Source organism: Solanum stenotomum, chromosome 11 (assembly GCF_019186545.1).
Source record: "Solanum stenotomum isolate F172 chromosome 11, ASM1918654v1, whole genome shotgun sequence".
In the NCBI taxonomy this organism is placed as follows: Eukaryota; Viridiplantae; Streptophyta; class Magnoliopsida; order Solanales; family Solanaceae; genus Solanum; species Solanum stenotomum.
The window spans coordinates 4,184,305-4,205,978 of NC_064292.1; the positions used below are offsets into that span (position 1 = coordinate 4,184,305).

The 21,674-nt window shown below is 31.1% G+C and overlaps 3 protein-coding genes across 3 annotated transcripts in view; all 3 read right to left on the minus strand.

Moving 5' to 3' along the window:
- Positions 1–4,657: 4,657 nt before the first annotated feature.
- LOC125844320 (glutaredoxin-C6-like) lies at positions 4,658–5,367 on the minus strand. Its single transcript, XM_049523609.1, has one exon. The coding sequence runs from the start codon at positions 5,327–5,329 to the stop codon at positions 4,895–4,897; it is 435 nt and encodes a 144-aa protein (XP_049379566.1). The 5' UTR covers positions 5,330–5,367; the 3' UTR covers positions 4,658–4,894.
- An 8,459-nt stretch (positions 5,368–13,826) lies between these two features.
- LOC125845403 (putative disease resistance RPP13-like protein 1) overlaps positions 13,827–21,674 on the minus strand; it is a 28,463-nt gene continuing 20,615 nt past the window's right edge. Inside the window, exon 6 of the transcript XR_007444278.1 lies at positions 13,827–13,967. The gene's annotated coding sequence lies outside the window, so the exon portion shown is untranslated. The remainder of the gene's footprint in view (positions 13,968–21,674) is intronic.
- LOC125845402 (putative disease resistance protein RGA1) lies at positions 16,618–20,558 on the minus strand. Its single transcript, XM_049524901.1, has one exon. It carries the CDS (start codon positions 20,520–20,522, stop codon positions 16,641–16,643), a length of 3,882 nt encoding a protein of 1,293 aa, XP_049380858.1. The 5' UTR covers positions 20,523–20,558; the 3' UTR covers positions 16,618–16,640.

Below are 21,674 nucleotides of genomic sequence, written 5' to 3' on the forward strand. Positions count from 1 at the left end.
TTTTTATTATTTGGTTGTGATTATTACTAGCATTTGAATAAAATTTATACCAAAGTTATAAAATTATCAATCTCATATGCATTTAGATCACTCTAAAATATTCTCTAGTTTTCTTTGAGTTCGACTTTCATATGTTACATCATATGTTCTATATAACATCTCATTATAGCCAAAAGATATTCATACGACATCGCTATAAAGAAATTTAACTATAAAAGGTAGCTTTTTCATTTTTTATTATAATAACCTTAATTTAAATCAAAACAACCCGTTACTATATGATCTATGACTCTCTAAATTCTTCAATTTTGTGTAAGTATCTAGAGAGAAGAATATTATTTGCACCTGATTTTTACATAATATCATGCAAATTAACTTTAAGGGATTATTTTGATTAGTGAATAAGTAATCTTGAAATATAATATTGAGATTATAATAAGAAAATTAAATAATTAACAATTAATTATTTAGTGAATATACTTTTATTAAAAGATGTTTGATTAATTACAAATAATATATATACAAGGTATATAATTTTTACACGTGTTTGATTTACGCTAGATAATTTAGGATAAATTTTTTTTTTCAATTTTGGCTTTGACATTTTTAAGGATTTTGAGGGAGAAGTGAGAAAAACATATTTATTATTTTGATGTTTTATCTCGAAAATACTAAATTTGCAATAATTATCTTACACTAATACTGATATCAAAAAAACTTTAGCCAAACGTGGGATAAAATCTAAATATTCCCTTATACAGCATACTCTTAGCCTCATTTTATTATCACTACAAGTTTTCTGAACAGAAGACAATAATACAAATTTCTGTCATAAATCATAATATTATTCATGTATTATATGAAGTACATTATATACCCTTTTGTTTTTTGATAAATTTGTACAAAAACTTACAAATTTCTTTGTTTGTTTATGAGAATATACAAACACATGCATGTGTGTGATCACAGACTAAATTGACAGAACATGAATATATTGTCTAGTACAATTGTGACATATTTTATTGTACATAAAATTATTAGAAAATATCGTGTGAAAAATATCTAAAATGGATTTAAGATTTTCAGTTTATAAATTCTGAATTCTAATACATGTCAGTTTATTCGTGAATTTGAGATTGATAATTTGTATATTAAGTGAAGTTTATAACACATATAGAGTTTGTTGGCGAAAGTTATTGAGTTCTGTTGAATATGTAACTTGTATTGTAGCTCCGTCCATGTAATATTAAATTTACCAAAAAGACACAACAAGTGCCACACAAAAATGGAATAAATCACTACGGAAAAGAATAATTGATCGATTGATTCTATCATCATCATGCTTTTTGTCCACCTTATATGCAATAATGGAGGGATACCTATTTTATGACAATAAATATGAAAATAATAAAAATAAATATTGCTCCATCTAAAAAAATTATATTAGAAAAATAAATTATTTTGCGTTCGTAATGTGTTAAAAAAAGGATCATGCTTTAAGGGGTGTAATAATACAGATAATTAATGTTGATAGAGATATTAATAACTGATTTCACGATTTCTCGTGATTTATATATCGTACAAAGATAACTTTATCGTTTGTCCAAACTTTCAAAATAAAAAGAGAAAATTTAATCCATTGAAATTGGGTTACGTCACTAATTTTTAACACTTAAAAAACAAATCTATATATATAATAAAGTTGAATGTAGAGGAGATGATGTGGCATGCTTCTAAAGTCAAGAATCACATTTATCTTTTTTTTTTTTCAAAATTTTGATATTTTTCTCAATTATTTCCATTTATTATATGATGTATCAGAAAATCTTTAAAATGTTTATTAATTACATTTTCTTAATTATTAATTATTTTTTTTGCAGTAGTAATTCTTCAAATCAATCTATGTTACTGATTTCTTGCATTTACTCAAATCATAACTATCACTTATTGTGTTTCACTCCATTTAGAAACCTTTGAAATCATTTTCATTTCCGTTTGAAAAATACACCAACCTACAAATTCTATTTTTTTTGTTCTTAGTTCTAACTCATATACATATATAATATCGTAGTCATTCCAACAACCCATTCACAATTTTTATCTATTCTTCATTTGTCTCATAATTTTATTTTATTTTGCTCTGATGTAATCTTATTTACCTTATTTTGTTTTTAGTAATTTATTGATGTATTATATTTGCATGTTAAGAATTTGTTTAAATATTCTTTCTTGATAATTTCTATGTTTCAGATTTGGTGAACGTAATTTTATTTGGTAGATTATATTTCTTTTGGTAATTTTGTGTTGTTATGATGGATAAATATGTTTCTTTTTGTTCATTTTGATTCAGGACTCGGAAGTGAAATTTTTATTTTGTTCTTCAAAGAATATGAGTTTTTGATAGAGTAAGCCGACTTGTCAAGGTATTATAATTTTCGTTGTCTTTCACCATACTTTCTTATCGCAATATTTTTATTTTATTTCCTCCGCTCATTTTATATATGTGCTTCTCAATCTGTGTGTATGAGTATACATAAATAGATTAATTTTTCTTATTATTTATATGGTTAATCTTTTATTTCAAAAGTTATTTTCTTCATTTGATTTATCAAAACAATAAATTTACAATGTATTTGTAATATATTCCCTTTGTTGAAAGTTGTTGATCAATTTTCTCATGAAATAGTGTAAAACAGAACTATCACATCAAAAGACTGACTTGTGATTGAATGGATGAAATTATTGTTGCATAAGAAAAGAATGAGAAAGTCGTTAGGGGAGGAGGGCTTCTACGTTTTAAACTAAAATTATCGATCAAATATACAATTTAGATGCAAAATCAAATATAAACTTCGTTGTTATAAAAATTTTATTCTATATGAAGTGTTAGTTAAATTTAGGCATAGAAAAGGTTATATACTTTTTTTTCTTCCTTAAAAATATCTAAATATATTCCTGACTCATTATTTTGGACATTTTTTCTTCATTTTTTCTAAATTATTTATTATTCAATTGGATTTAAAAAGACCTCATACATTAAATATTCATTAAAAAAAATGATTTTTTACATTGATTCTGAGTAAGAATGTAATATGTAAAATTTTAATTTACTTTCTTATAATTCTCACTTTGTAGTGCATTAATTTTTGTAATGTATTGCTTCTTGCAAGAGTTAAGAGATATATCAAATAGTGTAAAAATGAGAAGAAGACTAGAAAATTATTATGGAGAGAGTTTCAGTATTATAATTACCGGCCACTTGACATGAATATCCTTTTTAATAATCTGTGTTTTTTTTAAGAAAATCATTGAAATAATTTAGTACTTTTAAAATTTGTTGTTTATGAATACTTAAATGAAACATTCTATTTCTTAAGTTTGCATTATCAGTTTTTACATTATCTTATTCTTTTTTCATTTCAGTTAATAGATGTTGATTTAAATAAATAGATTCATATTTAATCTTGATGTTCACACATATTTTATAAATTATATAAAGAATCACGAATCAAAAAAATAATAAAATAATGAAAAGATGTTTGATTAATATATATTATAAAGATTGTAATATTAATATTTGTTCATATTTTATATTTCATAAATTGATACTTCTTTATTTAGCTTGGAATGTTACTCACATATCCTTTGTCAAATTAAAGAACTTCATATATAAGATACTAAAAGAATTATAAGCAAGATGCAGTTATAAACAAATGTTTAATTGATCAAAAAAAATATTTTTCTTCAATAAAATATATGAAATTAATATTCAATTATATGTTGACTTTTTTTTAATAATCGTGCGAAGCGCGATCAAGTGCACTAGTTAAAGAATATACTCCAAAATAGTGGGGGATATTCAAAGCAAATTAAGAATTGACTAGAAATAGTATTATATAGAGCTGCCCCATTATGTCATTTTCATATTCCAATAAAGAAAATAATAATTCCAATATCATACAAAAAAAAACTTTAAAAAAAAAAGAAAAGAAAAAAGGAACACCCCTTCTTTTCTTTTTTATTTTCCATTTGGAATCAAATAAAAAGACTATATTGTGATTGCAACATCAACAATAACTATAATTCTACGAGTGAGATCTGAAAAACATAAAATGTATGTAGAAATTATTTTCGATTAACTCTCATAATCATATATCTCATTAAGATCAAGAGGTTATTTCCGATAAACTCTTAATTCAAATAGAGCATCTCAGATGCAGATTGAAAAATGGAATACCTATAAAAATGAAAGCAGTAATAACCTCAAAATAAATCACTACAAAAGTAGTATATAGCTTACGGATTATGAATATAACAACAATGAACTAGTGCGATAACTGAAACACACAAAACACAAATGGTAACAACAATCCACCAACAAAAAAAACCATGAACAGTCCTAATACTACTAGTATGCAATTTATTTACTTTATCATTACTTAATTATTTAATTTGCTTTAATTGAGAGAGGATATATCGAAAACAATTTTTTCTACTGCTTACACTGTTAAGCACCGCTTTCTCCCGACTTCACTGTGAAGTTACGCTGAATATGTTATATTGTTAATTGTATTTAATATTTTAGTTTAGCAAGTCATTTTCACATTCCAATATATCATAGGGAAAAAAACAAGAAACTCCAAATTCCCAACGTAGTTATATATATAAAAAAAAAAAAAGGAGCACATCTTCTTTTTTTTTCTTAAACTTTTTGGCCATTTGGAATAAAATACAGAGATTACAACCTGTAAAAGCACAATTATGAAGACTAATACAATACCTTAAAACTTAATTAATACTAATATATTAAGATTATTATTTTTACTTTTTTTTTTTGTTTGTAAATTTTGATTAAAATACATAATTACAAATATAGAAACATAATTAAAATTCTTTACAATACCATTTCAGTAATAGCACCAACTTCCACAAGCTTAGGAACAAGGCGACCACTAAGGTGAAGTGCCACGAGGCTCTCTAATCCACCGACACGTGTCCCTCCGATGTACATCGCCGGCATCTCACCGCCGTCCTCCGCGGCGTCTCCGGCGCCGGCGCCGTCAGGGAGGGCGGCGATCTCTTCTTCTTCCAATTGAATAACGGTTGGGTGAACGCTAACGGCGGATAATAACAGCCGTTTCATGACGTGGCACATGCAACAGCCGGATCGGGTGAAAATCACGACGGTATTCTCGGAGATCAGTCGCCGGATTCTCATCTCCGTCGATTCCGTCACGTCGATTGCTAGCGGCGAATTGGTGGTTGTGGTGAGTTCTAGCGTTACTCCGCCGCCGTCAGTTAACGGCGAGTAACGGCGGACGCCTTGCATGATGAACACACAGTTTATAAGACTCTGAACAAAGTGAGAGTATATATAGAGAATTTTATTTATTTATTTATATATTTTTTTTATGGAAAATGATTTTATATATAAATGAATTTTTAGTTATATACACTGAATCACTGATAATGTAAATTTCATTTCCTTGTAATTTAACCTATTAGAGTTAAGCATATGGCGAATCAAGGTTTTAAATTTATGAGTATTTGATTATAAATCACGAGTTTATCAAAAACGATCTTTCTATCTTTACTTGCCTTTTCTAGACTTTATTTTGCAAAATTATACTCGCTATGTTATTATTGATTTTAAAAATTATAATTATTTTTGTTCCTGAATTCTGAATGAATTATTTATGCATATATGAGATGAATTCTTTATAATAAATATATATATATATATATATATATATATATATATGATTTAAATTAAAATTACTAAAATTTATCTAATTTATAATTTTTTATCATGTCTTTATTGCTAAGTTGAAAGGGAAGCCTAGCTTACTTGCGAGTTCTCTACCATCGTATTTCCCTTTTTTCTCTTCTAATTTGATATGAAAAAATAAATTAAAATTTAACTTATACTTACGAATTATATAAAGATTTTTTACGCCATCCAATTATATTAAGTTATAATATATGATTTGTTTTATTTGTAATCAAGGTTAAAAAAAATTACTCATAAATAGCTTTTGAACGAAATATAATACCAATATGAATATTTTTTATATCGTTATTAATTAAATCCAACCTACTATGGCATATCGATTATAATTAATATTATAATTATATAACTTTATTATAATTATTTTATATGAGATGAATTCTTTTAATAAAAAAAATAAAAAAAATAAATAATATATATATATATATATATATATATATATATTTATGATTTAAATTAAAATTACTAAAATTTATCTAATTTATAATTTTTTATCATGTCTTTATTGCTAAGTTGAAAGGGAAGCCTAGCTTACTTGCGAGTTCTCTACCATCGTATTTCCCATTTTTCTCTTCTAATTTGATATGAAAAAATAAATTAGAATTTAACTTATACTTAAGAATTATATAAAGATTTTTTACTCCATCCAATTATATTAAGTTATAATATATGATTTTTTTATTTGTAATCAAGGTTAAAAAAAATTACTCATAAATAACTTTTGAACGAAATATAATACCAATATGAATATTCTTTATATCGTTATTAATTAAATCCAACCTACTATGGCATATCGATTTTAATTAATATTATAATTATATAACTTTATTATAATTATTTTATAAGCAATTTGAGTGTACAGATATTTTTACGCGATAAATTTTTATATAAATATAATTTTTTTTGATAAAAATCAAGGAAGGAGGCAATATGGTTACATCACAAAGAAACATATTACGTAAGTTACATTGTGTTTGGACACATACACCACTTGCCATCTTTTTTCTCAATAATTAATTATTTTAATATTTATATGTAAGAACTTGCTAGGAATATTTCCAAGTCAATTGGAACAGATGAGTGGACAATTAATTAGTTAACTATAATAATTTTTAAATGCTAATTAGGTGAGTTTTTCTAAGCAATGATGAATTGTGTCGTTACCTCTCTACCTCTGTAGCAGGGTAAGGTCTACGTACATTTTATTATTTTCGAATCACATTTAATACGTAGGACTAAATGGATATGTTGTTATTGTAATGAAATGTGTCGTTTATGAAAAATATTGAACTCCGTCTATAATTTATTCATGAGGAATCATAACTACTTAAATATTATTCACTTTTTTAGTTTACGAGATACAATTGAATTTTGAAAAGTCAAATCTTTTGATTTTGTTTGTGTATTTTGATATGAAATATTTGATTATTTTTTTGCGATAAATTTACATATCTAAAAATTAGTTAATACTTAGATATTTCATCTCAAATGGTAAACACCCTGTACCTTCACTAAAAATATGAATTCGAGTCATTAATGAAACAATAAAATGAGCTTTCTAAAAAAGATAAATAAAAAACTTAATTTTATTTTAAATGTTTTGAGTCTAAATTGAATGAAATGAAGTTCCGTTTAGTATTGGGAGCTAAAAGTAAATACACGATATGTATTTTACATATAGATACTTAACACATGTACTAATTAGCATGCATTCTCACCACATTAAATTACTTAATTATAGTAAATTTACGTGATTTGATGCCAACATTAGAAAGTATTTCCCTTAAAATTAATCAGTTTAGTAAGTTCCAAACTCCGATATAAATAAAAAAGTTGGAAAAGTATGTGTGCCACCTCAAGCTTATAGGGTAGGCCGGTAAAAATGAATGGGTTTTGGGGCTAATATTGACTTTTCAATATTTATTTAGTAGGGAAAATAGGAAAATCACGTGGAATTATATGGTGTAGAATTAAATAAATAATGACGTCATCTTGACTAATGACATGGAAAATATGAAGGTGGGCCCACATCCTCATTTTTTCTCTTAATTGACCGATGTAGATGCTGACGTCATCAATTGTCCTCTAGGCGTAGAGTAAGCTGACGTGTATTAATAATTATTTATGTGTCTCACACAACTGATACTTAATTGTTCGACTACATTTTTGTTCTTCGGGATGACTCAATTGGTTTGGAGGGTGATTATCTACACGGATGACCCAGGATTGACACTCCCTCAATGCCTTCTGAGTCGAGCCTATCGCATTGCCTAATGCGGTTTACATCCCCTATGTGGTTTGCATGCTATTACACAGTGGGGTGTTTACCTAGTGCGCACAAAGTGCTCACCCAAAGGGCAGAGGCTGTGACAGAGGTTGTAGCGGCTGTGGGTTATATCCTGGGATTCCAAAAAAAAAAAAACTACTTTCGCAAATTAAAGACACTCTTATAAGATAATTATTGAGGCAAAAGAAATTTTTTCGATAGTTAGTTTCTCGCCATCTTGATTAATGAAAAAAGTCTAAAGTTTCTTACTTGAATTATCAAGACTTAATTATTTTATTCGGAGTGCCTTCTAGTTCTAGAGTTATATTTAACATCCTTTAATGATTTTCTCTCTATCGACACTTTGGGTCATTAGCTGAGCTCTGAGTAGGCCCTTCTTACTTTATACATTATTTTATTGAGAAAATTATGCGAAATGAAAATATATAGAGTATATTATATAATATAGCCATAATTTTGATTATTTTTAATTTGTGACTACAGTTTTGTAAAATGTTGCTATTTGGTTTTCTAATTGTATAAATTCAGAATTTGTATGTACTTACCCTAGTTATTTGTATACGATTTATGAAAAATTCATAATAAATTACCATGCTTAATGTATATTGTCAAGCGAAATATACAAATGGAGTTCTGAAAAATTCCTAAATATATAAATACAAAAGTTATATATACTTATCCTTTATGTATATTCACAAGCGAAATATACAAGCGGACAATTGAAATATGCACACCGCAGCCTCCATTTGTATAAACTTACCATGTTTATATATTTACAAGCGAGATATACAAACTGTAGCCTCCTTACAAATAAAACTATAGCTATGAGACACAATTATCGAAATTATAGCTATAGAGTCTTATTATGTCTGTTATCTTTGCTATTTCTGAAATTTTCTCTTTTTATTTAATATGAATATAAAATAATTTTTTAAACACAAATACATAATTTTGATAAAGCTATTAAATTATATCGAATTCGTAGCTTTCTCTCTAACTTTATCCATTATGGTAAGATTTCCACTAAAGAAAATATAATATAAAGAAAGAGAAAGAAAAACTAAATTAAATAAATTTTAAGCAATATGAACTGAAATACATATACATCATTTAATATGTAATAACATTAAGAAATTATGCAAACATATTTCACTGCTCAAAATCTTCATGTTTCTTATACTTCTTATATTCAACGTAAAAAGAATGTCATTTTAACATCTTAGAAAAATACCACACCACATCAGCAAAATAAAAGAAAGATATTAATTGTTAATGTACACTTTGTTTGGATGGTTGTTACTTATTATTTCATAATGTATCGTATTTGTATTGTGTTGTATTGTAATGTTCTATATCGTTTAAATGAATAAAGTGTTTAGATAGATTGTATTTTTCTCCGTCGTTACATAATATCACACATCCATAATTTGAATGATAAACCTACAAGAAAAGTAGGGTACGGAGTAGAGCTCCTAAGAAATATTATGATAAAAGATGATATATGATTATTAAATAATAAATACAGAGAAAATGAGAAGAAAATATTAAGGTAACGATACTATCACACCAAATCGGTCATTACATAAAATGGGTCTTTACGTAGTTACCTAACGATGTATTTAAACGATATGATACAATAAAATTTATGTAACAATAAAAAAACATTGTAATTTACATAAAGTCACTACTAAAGTTGTTTCGTATTTTCATAAAGACACCTTAACTTTAGAAGTGTCCTATCACCCCACAGAACTTTTTAATATCTTTGTAAATGGGCCATTTTGACTCATTCCCTCGACTGGATTGTCGCACGTGATGCTCACTCTTTTCAACCCGTTCAGCCTGACCTGATTCTTTACTAAAGTAGAGAAGTCTTTTTTCCTTTGTTATTTCTCAGCTTTCCAAATTCTTCACATTTTCTTGTCTCTCTATCAAGATTCTTGGAGTAACAAGGAATTGAATTTGATATTTTTGATCAAAATTTAATCACAAGATTTATGAGGGTGTCCCACCCCATATGACAAGATTAAGAGGATGGTTATTCCTGATGCTCTAATGGTATTGAGGCTCCAAGCCGGACACATGTACTGTCTCTTGGGCAAGCTTTCATCAGAGGTTGGATAGAACCATTACGATACTATCAAGGAACTCAAGAACAAGAGGAAGAGGAAGGAGAGAGCTCGGGTAGCATACGAGAGGAGAAAGCAGTTGGCAAAACTTAGAGTTAAGGCTGAGAAAGCTGCTGAGGAGAAGCTTGAACCTCAACTCGCCATTATTGCTCCAATCAAGTATTGAATTGAGAGATAGTTATTTCGAAGTACAATTTTGTTGAAGATCGATAAATCATCTTAATCTTGACCTTTTTCTTAGTTACATTGTCCTCCTGAGTGGTGTATTTTTAGTTTCATTGTTTTTGGTAATGAAATCGAATATGATGCTTTTAGTGATACAAAAAAAAAATACCCTTTCTACTGGAAATGAAAAGAGAAAACGAATTCCTACCTTATTGCGTTTGAGGAAGATGATGAATTCGTCAAAGAGAGAGTACCAACGTTGATCTTGCTTTGAAAAAAAGAGATGAAATCATGAAGAGAGGGCGACCAATGACTCTTTTGAGTTTAAATTTGGGGAAGATGATGTAAATTAATTAAATAATTAATAATAAAGAAATAAAGTGACACGTGACACTTTTAAACTGGTTAAGGCATTGAAAACACTGCATCACGCGCCTCATGTGTGTGGTCACAACCCATGTGCGAGAATGGGTCAAAATGACCCATTTACAAAGATATTAAAAAGTTTTGTGGGATGATAGGACACTTCCAAAGTTAAGGTGTCTTTATGAAAATACGGGATAATTTCGATGGCGACTTTATGTCTTTTCTCTTTAAACTAACTATACAATACAATATAATGGGTAATAATACTAACCATCCAAACAAGGTGGTAGTATAAAGCAACTAGTCTTAGACCCTTGTACCACATTTTAAAGTCGTGTGCGGTTTAGAGTTCTATGTTGCCACATGAAGTTGTTCCTGTTGGGTATTTGCCCTCAGTTTCTTATCATGATTGAGTTTTTCTTTTAGAAAAAGGAAAATATGCAATCTTCATATTTGACTAGTCCTTATCTTGTATGAAAATGGTTTATGACTCCATAAATAGAGATTAATTCTTTCTAACATGGTAACATTCACAATGTAGTCTTAGGGACTCTAACTAGCTTACGAGATGAAGATTACCCAAGTCCATATAAGCAAACCAACAATTCATTTTCCACATCAATGTGATACTCTAATGCACTCTAATACCCCGTCACGCTCAGACCACTAGGAGTTCAAACGAGAATGAACATATAAGATACCATATAACATATAAGATATTAAGAATAACTTATGCTATTACTCAAAGAATACAATGATATAACTAGTGACCTATTGATAAATTTAACATGAGACATTGAAACATTATATATATAAATTTATACAAATTTTGTACCTTTTTGTAAGGAAAAAAACTCAAAATTTAAATTAAAAATAAAGAAAGAAAATATATTTACTTTTATCAAAAATATTTTAAAACTTTAAAATAAACAATTCAAATCTTCATATTAATAAATAAAATTTTTACAACTACATCAAATTAATATGTTACAAACAAATGACTAACATCGTATTAACTAGAATCAATTCAAACGTTTAAGAGAATGCTTGGAAAGTAGAAAAAAAATTAAAAACTAAAAGCACTTGCAATAAGCTATAACCAATAGTCTCTGTCTACATATTTAGTTAGCCCTTCCTAATAGATTAATTGTTGCTCATTTGACTGGACACTCTTAGCGAAAGAGAACGTTTCTAAGGATACTCAAAATCGTCTTTTAATGAAAGGTAAAAGAAATCTTATCAAATTGAATCTATTGTCGGATTTCGTTACCCGCCTTTGTATTAATGCAAAAAAAGCAACCTCATTTGATATGTCCAAAACAAGAAAATTATGTCCAAAACAAAAAAGTAGAGAATATACCTAACTATTTGTCCATTTTTCGTGGAATTAGACTAAGAGGGCTCTTTTTTGGTTCTGTCTCAACCAATGACACATTTTCTTCTGCCTCAATTAATATTTTGTGATTATTCTGCCTCAATTAATATTTTGTGATTATCCAAACATGGTCTCCCTAATATCAGAGTAATTATATTGTTGCCCACTGAGAGGGAAATTTCCTAGCGTTATACATGTCCAAAAAGAAGATATTGAACCAAGCCCTTTGGCTTTGATTTGGGAGATAACAAATTTATTTAGACAATTCATCCTAATTATATTGTTTAGCTTGAGTTTCTTAGCAAATGAGAGAGTGCAATTTTGTTTGATTAAACCCGAAAGAAATCTTATCAAAGTTGAGTCTTTTTAAGTAGTTTAATTCAAAGTGTTAAACTATTAAATATCTTCTGTTATCATTTTTAAATTTATCTTATCAATAATTTTATAAATTTAACAAGGGATTTTAACCCTTTTTAACGATAAATTAGATTAAGTTACATGCAAATTAAGGTAATACTTTATCAATAGTCATTGCTAGTGAAACACGTTTTCCATTTAAGAGAAATCGAAAATTAGGAGAGCTTATATAAATCCTACTAGTGTAGGAGTTGACTACTTAGATACACTCTAATTTGTAATACTACGTATCTTATCAGATTTTGGTGCCTCTAGATATGTCCATATACATGTATCTCGGATACATGAGTCAAAATTATGTATAATTTGTTCTAGATACATTATATCCAAATGAATTTGCATGTATCTGGAATACATATATAAAAAAAATATACAAATTAAATATTTTCAAGTTTAGTAGAACTTTAACTAGAAAAGTTTCCGATAGTTACCATCTTAATGATTTGATGTGATTTTGTCACCAACATGCCTTCGTCACATTTTTTTAACAAGAAAATCAAGTGTTAACTTATTTTTGATGACCTTGTACTGCCATAAGAGTTTTGTCGTCAGAGTTTCGTCATACATTTAGATAACAATTAATTAAACACCAAAACAAGTACCATAGAAATACATAATGTTTGCAAATTATGCCAGGTCTAAAGCTATATTTACTATGTCAAGCTTTGGGTATGGAGAAAATCCTGTTGGGAGCGCCATCCTCAAATGGACCCTGCAGAGTGCGATCTGAATTTAGTCGGAGCTCCAATGCGGGCTCCAAACACCTGGTGGGAGACAAAAAAAGTGTGTACAAGGAAAAAGTAAGGTAAAATAAATGGCTATCCGACATACTTTCTTGGATACTTTGAGCTTTTTTCCCTTTTTTTTGATAGATTTCTCTTTCTAAGCCTAGAGAAATTTTCAGTTAATGTACTATTTATCCAGAGTAAAAGGAACGTCATTGTACAAAGAAACAATCTTAGACTCAAGTGACACGTCTTGAAGTCATGCGAACATAGGACCTAAAGTCTCAACAATACAAGCTATTACATCCATAGTCCTGATGTTCAATCCAGCATAAGAATAAATACCACTAAAAGATTCAACAGTTTTCTTTTCTCGACCTGAGCAAAGGGACCTTACAAAAAAAATTGTTGAGCCTTGCTAATGTTTTAAAACTTTTCTTCTGTTAATAGGTACTCACTGGCATATTTCTTACCGCATTGCCACCGAAGCCCTTCTTGTTATCACACAGATATTATGCTCAGGAACACCAAGACAACAAGCAATCACACTATGCATATACTCAGGAAACTGATTTGAAGCGTAAACAACCATGGTCTTGTCCACATCCGGCGTTTGGGTACATTAGAGCTGGATGTCCCATTTGCAGCAAGTCATGCTTCATCTCAAGGAAGGTACAGTAGACAGTTGTACGACTTGGAAATCACAACCTCCTTACTAAAACCAATTAAAAAGAAGTTTTAGAACTATTGGCCAATCCACATATTGCAATTACAGACCAGCACACACGTCTCTATATATATAGTTGTACATGTATGATTCCTCTAGACAAGTAAGGAAATACTATCGTTTTATTTGACTAAGAAAGTGATTACTGCAAGTGAAGAAGTTTAAAATTCAATATATTATATATGGCTCACAAGCGATTTTTATATTTTACAAATTTGTACTGTCTGGAATATCAATTAAGAATACCTGCATCATTCAGCTTTGCTTGTAGATTGGCATTTTCCTCCTTCATTCTATTAAGCTCTTCACTGTCTTGGATGTCAAACTGGTCTTGCCGAGCCAGATTTCCATAAGCTTTAAATAATATCGTACAATTCTCACAAAGACTTAATCTCTGCAACTACATATCTGCATATCATGACGAGTAAAACATAACTTTTTATGCTTATCAAATTCCAGATGACAAGGTTAATAATCATCCCAAGCTTAGACTAAAGGAAAGACGGAAATGCAAAACAACAGAAGAAAATTAGCATCACATGACTGCTGAAAAGGGACTCAAGCTTTTGCTATCATTTTGGAAAAACCTACGCTTACATTTATAACAAAACGAGCAATGACAACAATTGGATGCTGTATTGTTTCAGAAATCCTGATAAGTGACTAGTCTTTTTGCACTTACACTCAGCGATAACAAAACAGCACTTACACTCAGCGATAAAAATGACTAGTCTTTATTCACTTATAGCAACTGAGCTAAGAGCTATCTTAGTACGAACACATTCATGTGCTGCTATATTTTTATGCTGAAGAAGCTAGAAGAACAAAGCAATGTGAATGACATCAATTCCCATTTAACAGTCTGTTCAGGGAGAACTACAAAGGCACAACAATAAGCAATGAGAAACCAACATTCATACTGATGTAACAGAATCCTGCAAGAGTTTACTTAACGCACAAGAATAAGCAATGAGAAACCAATCCAATACCTGCCATCCAAGAACATATTACGCACAACAATTAGCTGCAAGTCTATAAAACATCTAATTCTGGCAATGGAAGTTTACTTATTTCCTAATACTTCTGATCATTATCCGTGATTATCTTTTCTAAAATTTAGATTCTCTATGGAGCATAAAAATAAAGATACGTGTTTGATGATAAGCACGACATAATTTATATTCTCAAAAGAGTATTAAACGTCATTAATATCAAAGATATACATCATTCTAATGATCACATATATTTATGTATAAACAGTTCAAAGCATAAACTTAATGTTTACGGTCAGCGACAAAACTGCGAAACTATCTTTATTCACTTACACTTTGCTGTCAGACCACATTCTAGCAATAGTCTATTCAATAGAGAATTGCAGCAGAACTTTCCTGGTACAAACTGAGCTAGAGCGGTAATAGCTTACATATAATGTTACCAGAATCCTGACAAAGAAAAAAATTTGCTAAGTTGATATCCAATAATCATTAATAGAAACCTGAATAGTGCTGATGCTTTTAGGTATTAAATTTTCTGGGAGGCAAACTTTTATATATTTTTGATAGATAGGAAACAAACCTTGTGTATTGTACACCTTTGAATTCTATTAAAGCTTTGAATTCAATAGTGAACATGTGCATAACTCTAAACTCACTTAAAACGGAAAGTGCAAGATATTGGGGAGAAAATTATTTTAATTCCTATGTATACTTAGATTTCGTTTTACAGTGTTCCCACATGAATATAAAGATTTTATCACCTTTGTTTGTTTTGGTTATCTAAAATTAAATTTATCTCGAACTAAAGATGATTTTTCGGCTTCATAGTGGTAATAGACACTCCATACTGCTCAACAAGATCTTAAAAAAGGGAAAGCAAAGGGAAGTAAACAAAAATAGAAAGCCTTCGGAGGACAAAGAAAAACTTACATTTGTGAGAAATCATTCCCTTGCCAGCGAAAGCAAGGGGTTTGCCTTCTGGGTCGAGCTTGTCGCACCAGGCTTGCCTAGTGCGGGTTACCTCTCCTATGTGGTTTGCGAGCTATTGCATAGGAGCGGGGGTTTTACCCTGTGCGCACCCAAAGGGTAACGACTGTGAGTTTCCCTTGTCATAAAAAATAATAATTTCATTTTAATGTTCAAAAATAAAAAAATAAAAAAATAGTCAACTAAGATAACGAGTGAGATTTGTCTTGCTGTTAGTTGTAGAATAAAGTTGTTTACACCTGTAATGAATTGCTATAAAAATCTTGCTGACGTATATTAAACAACCAACAGCAGAGCAAATTATCTCAATTCCTACCTATACCATATTTCTTTTACAATGTCTCGATGCAAATATAAAGATTTCATCCCGATTTAAATATATTTCCTTGACTTCACAGAAGCAATAGATGCTACACACTGATAAAAAATATTTAACAAAGAAAAAGAATCAACCAAAAATCAAAAGATACTAAGGAAATAGAATAACTTACATTTATGGTGGAAATAAAAACAATTTTTTGTCAGTAGCCGTGGTTTGAGCAATAGACGTTCCACACTGCTCAACAAGATTTTAAAAAGGAAAAGAATTAACAAAAAGCAAAGGAAAGTAAACAAAAACAAAAAGCTTCTGAGGGAAAAGAATAACTTACATTTGTTAGAGCACCATTAGTTTTAAGTATTACAGGTGTTCCCAATCGATATTTATGAAGGGAATTTGAGCAATACTTGGCCAGTATTTCCCCTTGTCAAATTCTAGTAGTGGTTTGAGCAATGGGCAGTCGTTAATATATAGATTACAGAGGGAAGAGGGCATCCCTTTTACTGGAAGGGATTGGAGATTATGGCAATACTCGATGGTCAGCTGAGAGAGGGAGGAGGGCAGTGCTGATTCGGAGAGTGATTGGAGATTATAGCAATGGGCGATATCCAGGTGAGAGAGGGAGGAGGGCAGTGCTGATGCGGAAAGTGATTGGAGATTATTGCAATTGTAGATGGTCAGCTTAGAGAGGGAGGAGGGCAGTGTTGATTCGGAGAGTGATTGGAGATTATGGCAAAACCCGATGTCTAGACATTGAAGTGAAGTGAGGTGGCAAAGATGTAGTGAATGGAGCTCATCATGGTTCCGTAAGTGTAGCTGAGAAAGAGAGGAGGGAAGCCCACCTAGTTCCAGCAGTGACTGAATATAAAGTAAATTACCGTAAATATATAGATATTGAAGAGAGGTGAGGCTTTTGAGAACTTGGCTGCTTATTGTTTTCACATTCCATATTTCAAGTCTTTGAATAGAGGAAGGCAACTCCCAATGTTGGATCTCTTCATCACTGCCATCATGTGTGATAACTAACTCAGTGAGACAGGGGAGTCTCTGTAAACGCCACTCCTTTCTGCCGTTCACTAGTTTCTTGCAATCATAGATATGAAGGACTTGTAAATTGAAGAGCTCTATTTCTGGCAGACACTTCAGCTTCTCACAAGATGAAATATCCAAAGACGTTATCGCAGACTCATGGGTTCCAACTGCCACCGAAAGTTTTTCAAGATTCTCACTTCCCCGAATACGGAGTGTTTCAGTGGCAGTAGGAATCAAAAACCTAGTAAGGTTGTGGCAATTATATACAAACAAAGCGCGTGCTGTTGGGAGCAACTCAGGTGATATATCATCTATACAATCACATCCATCCAGTGTCAATACCTTGAGAAACATGTTACAATAACCAACTGGCTCCTCCAATTTCAATTTCTGACAACCAGCTATGGTTATTCTCTTCAAGGAACTGGGCAGTATGCTAAAAGGTAAGGAGGTAAGAGAGTTACAACGAAGAATAGATAATTTAACAATCTGCTTCATTCCCTCAAATTGGGATCTAAACAGTTGAGCTTCATCAAAAAGAGGTGTCTCTGAAATTCTCAATTCTGTCAGAGAACAAAGATTTTCAGGCAACTTCCCCATCAACTTCGGACAATTTTTAATTGAAAGGTACTCAAGTGTAAGGAACTCGCCACTTCCTAGTACGTGCCATTGCTTCCACTCCGGCATATCTTCAAATTCAAGCTTCTCAAGAGAGTTAAAAGGCCTTTTGGAGGATGAACTGCCATAGAAGTCTTGCGTCACCTCTGTTATTCGATGCATCTCACTAATGGAAAGGAATTTCAAACAAGGGAGTTGTCCTAGTGCTGGCAAGGAATCACAGTTCTTGCAGTTGCTAAGAGACAATTTAACCAGCTTAAGAAACAAAGGATCAGCTAGCCAATTTGAAAATTTTGTCCCTCTGTATCCGGTGATTTTGAGTTGTTTAATATTTGTGTGTGGGTGTAGCTCATCAAGTATCTCTCTTTCAGTTTGAGAATCGTCGGCAGTACTTTCTCTCCACTTCAATGATAACTTGTTAACATGATTCTTCTCCCTCATCTTTGCCTTCACAGCTTCCCTTCTATCAACCACATTTTGCAACTCTACAACTGATAGAGATCCGTACAAGTTATGTACTTCACCCAAATCTTCCATTCTCAAACCACCGCTACCACCTACAAGAAACTTGGCTCCCACTAGCATTTGGAGACTTTTCAACTTGGTCAGATGTAGCGGCATCTTCAAGCAAGTGTTGCTTATGTCAAAATGACGCAAGTTGATCAACTTCTCCATCTGCAGCGGTAGCTCCTCAAGAAATTGACAAGATGACAGGAGAAGTGTTTCCAAGTGATACAAGACACAAATGGAATCTGGTAACTTTTTAATATGTGTCTCAGAAAGGTCCAAAAATCTGAGGAGCTTTAATTTGATAAACAAGTCATTTGGCAACTCCACAATTTGGTAATGAGACAATGATAATGCCCTTAAGGATGTCAGTCTTGGCAGTATGTTATGCGACACCCTCTTGCTTAGCCTAAATGAGGAACTGATATTGCTTGGAATCAATGTCCTCAGTTGCTCTGATTTGGAGAGTCGTTTCAATTTCTCAAAGTCACCTTCTTCTCCCATAGAATAGGACATGTGCCGACTTTGTTCCAACATATCATCAGATCCTTCGTTCTCTTCCAACCTAATACAAAGTTTTGAAGATACAGTTTGGGCCAATTCATTGACAAGGTCATGCATTAAGAATTCCTCCGGTTTCCATTCAGACTCTGGGACCTTTTCGAACAGTGATCTTGATCTCAACTCGACAAAGTATTGGTTACCTGAATGAAACTGTTGTACCAGACCATTAGCAATCCACAAGTGAATAACTTGGTCTTTGCGGAATTGATAATCTTTGGGATATATTGCACAAAAAGCAAAACATTGCTTCAAATCTGGAGGAAGATCATTGTAGCTCAACATCAACGCTGGTAATATGCCCTTCAAACAACTTGGCTGCTCCCATATTTTACTCCTTAATATGTTTCTCCAATCCTCCACCTCTGATTTGCCACGTAAAGTACCAGCAAGTGCCTTTAGAGCTAAAGGCAACCCTTTGCACTTGTCTGCAATTTCTTTCCCAACCTCTTCAAGTTCTGGATGATCCCTATTTTCTAGTGAATGTCGTTTGAATAAAGCCCAAGAGTCTTCACTAGACAGAGTCCCTATGGTGATTGCACAACGATCAGCACACATCATCTGAGCAACACTCTCCTTACGTGTAGTTACAATGATCTTACTTCCCATATCTCCTTGTACAAAAACATTTCTCAGGTTATCCCACTCATTATAGTCATCATTCCACACATCATCAAGGACAACAAGAAACTTCTTTCCCTTCAGGCTTTCCTTCAATTTGACCTGTAGCTGATTCAGATTGCCATCATCCTTCGAGTCAAATGAGCCAAGTCCTTGAAGTAACCCTTTTGTTATTCTGAAAGCATCATATGCCTCTGAAACACAACACCAAGCTTTCAAACCAAAATGGTTCTTCACCTTCTCATCATTGTAAACCACTTTAGCAAGTGTTGTCTTACCCGCGCCGCCCATTCCAACAATAGGAACTACAGTCAGGTTTCCTCCACTAGCATCTTCAGACAATAAACGGTCAATCAAATCCTTTATTTCCTTATGCCTACCAAAGATATCACATTCATCAACCAAAGAAGTTGAAGGTGTTCTAGTTACTTGTTTAGTCGAAACAAAATGCTCCTTTAAGCCAAGGCGACTGATTTGGTTTTCCAACACCTCCAATTTTTTAATAGTGTCTTCCAACTTAAGAAAGAAATCATCACTCAAGCAAAGGTTGAGGTCACTTACTTGCTGGTTGCTTGTTTCTGCAAGATTTTGATGCTGACCTTCCACCTTAAGCCTCAAAACTTCATAATTGGCTTGTTCTATCAAGTTTTCAGCAGAGTCCACAGCACTCTGAAGCTTATTTAACCACTTGCTCACGAGTCGATTTGATGCTTGCTTATTCTCTGCATCACTTAGCACAAGTTGAAGACCACTCAAATTCTCCTCCAGCTTCTCTAAGAGCTGAACACCATCCGTATGCTTCTGAAACACCTTGAGCAGATCACCATTAGGAGCAAGCCTATCAAAGAGAACATTCAAAGCTGAAGAGAGAAATGGACCAGCAACTGCTAAGCCAATCTCCATTTCTGAAATCTGAAAAGCAAAACAAGGAAACAGAAAATGATTTAGAGAAGATAAATGTGTTTATGTTCAATTACTAAAGGAACTTTACTTCACCTGTTGAATGCTAAAGAGTAATTTGCAAACAAGAATGATCACTGATTTCTCTCTCTTTTGCTAATGGTCTTACTTGTAATTCACTTTTCACCCACCAACAAGAGTCAGTAATTGAGGCTATTTTTTATTTTGGTTGGGGTTGGAGGTGGAGGCAAAAAAGAATCAAAACTCCTTTTATCTCCTTTTCACCTAACAAGAATTGATGGGTTAGATTGTTTTTGGGGATTAAAAATTCATGTGGATCAATAAATTAATGCCAATTGTTTAATTATCTGACCACTAATGTCATGTCATAATTCTGTTAAAAGAAGGCAAATTTAAAACTTACAAAAAATAAAGTTTAAGGACAATTTTGATTCAATAGGTGGAAAGATACTTTTTTAAACCATTCATTTTCCCCCAAAATAAAAGAAGTAATATATTTATTTTAAAAAGGACAAACCCATTAAGTAATATTAGGGGTATTTTTTAGACTAAATTATTAATTAATGAAATTCTTTGTTCAATTTCACATACTTAAAGGGTATTTTTTAATTTTTTTTCCGTTCCTATTTTAAAAAGGGAACAAAAAGATTAAGAACCTATAGTTTGGCTGGGACCACATACCACCAAATTCACATATATTTCTATTGGAAATGAAACTTTCACCAACTGTCCTAAAAATCTATCGTTGCCGAATTCAATTAAGAATTTTTTAAAATTAAAACTCGCTAATAGTTGGGACCAGGTAAGTCATTGTTCGAATGCTTTTAGGTAGATGTGTCAAATGGGCTGTTAAATTGAATAAGAGCAAGTAAAATTGGAATGAGTTAATAAACATATACAATCATCCGAATTCACAAACCCAATTCAACTCAGTTTAAACAACTAAAGTTCTTCATGAATAGATTATAAGAGTTCAATATTGTTAATAGACAACACAATTTACTATAATAAATATTATTCTATTTTTCAATTTACGTGACACAATTGATTTTTGAAAAGTCAAACCTTTTGCTTTTGATTTTGATTGTATATTCGGTCATGAAATATTTATTTTTTGAGCTTATTTATTTTAAA

Bases quoted from the DNA above. Each gene is read 5' to 3' on its own strand.
- LOC125844320 (XM_049523609.1), bottom strand. From the start codon at position 5,329: ATGCAAGGCGTCCGCCGTTACTCGCCGTTAACTGACGGCGGCGGAGTA.
- LOC125845402 (XM_049524901.1), bottom strand. From the start codon at position 20,522: ATGGAGATTGGCTTAGCAGTTGCTGGTCCATTTCTCTCTTCAGCTTTG.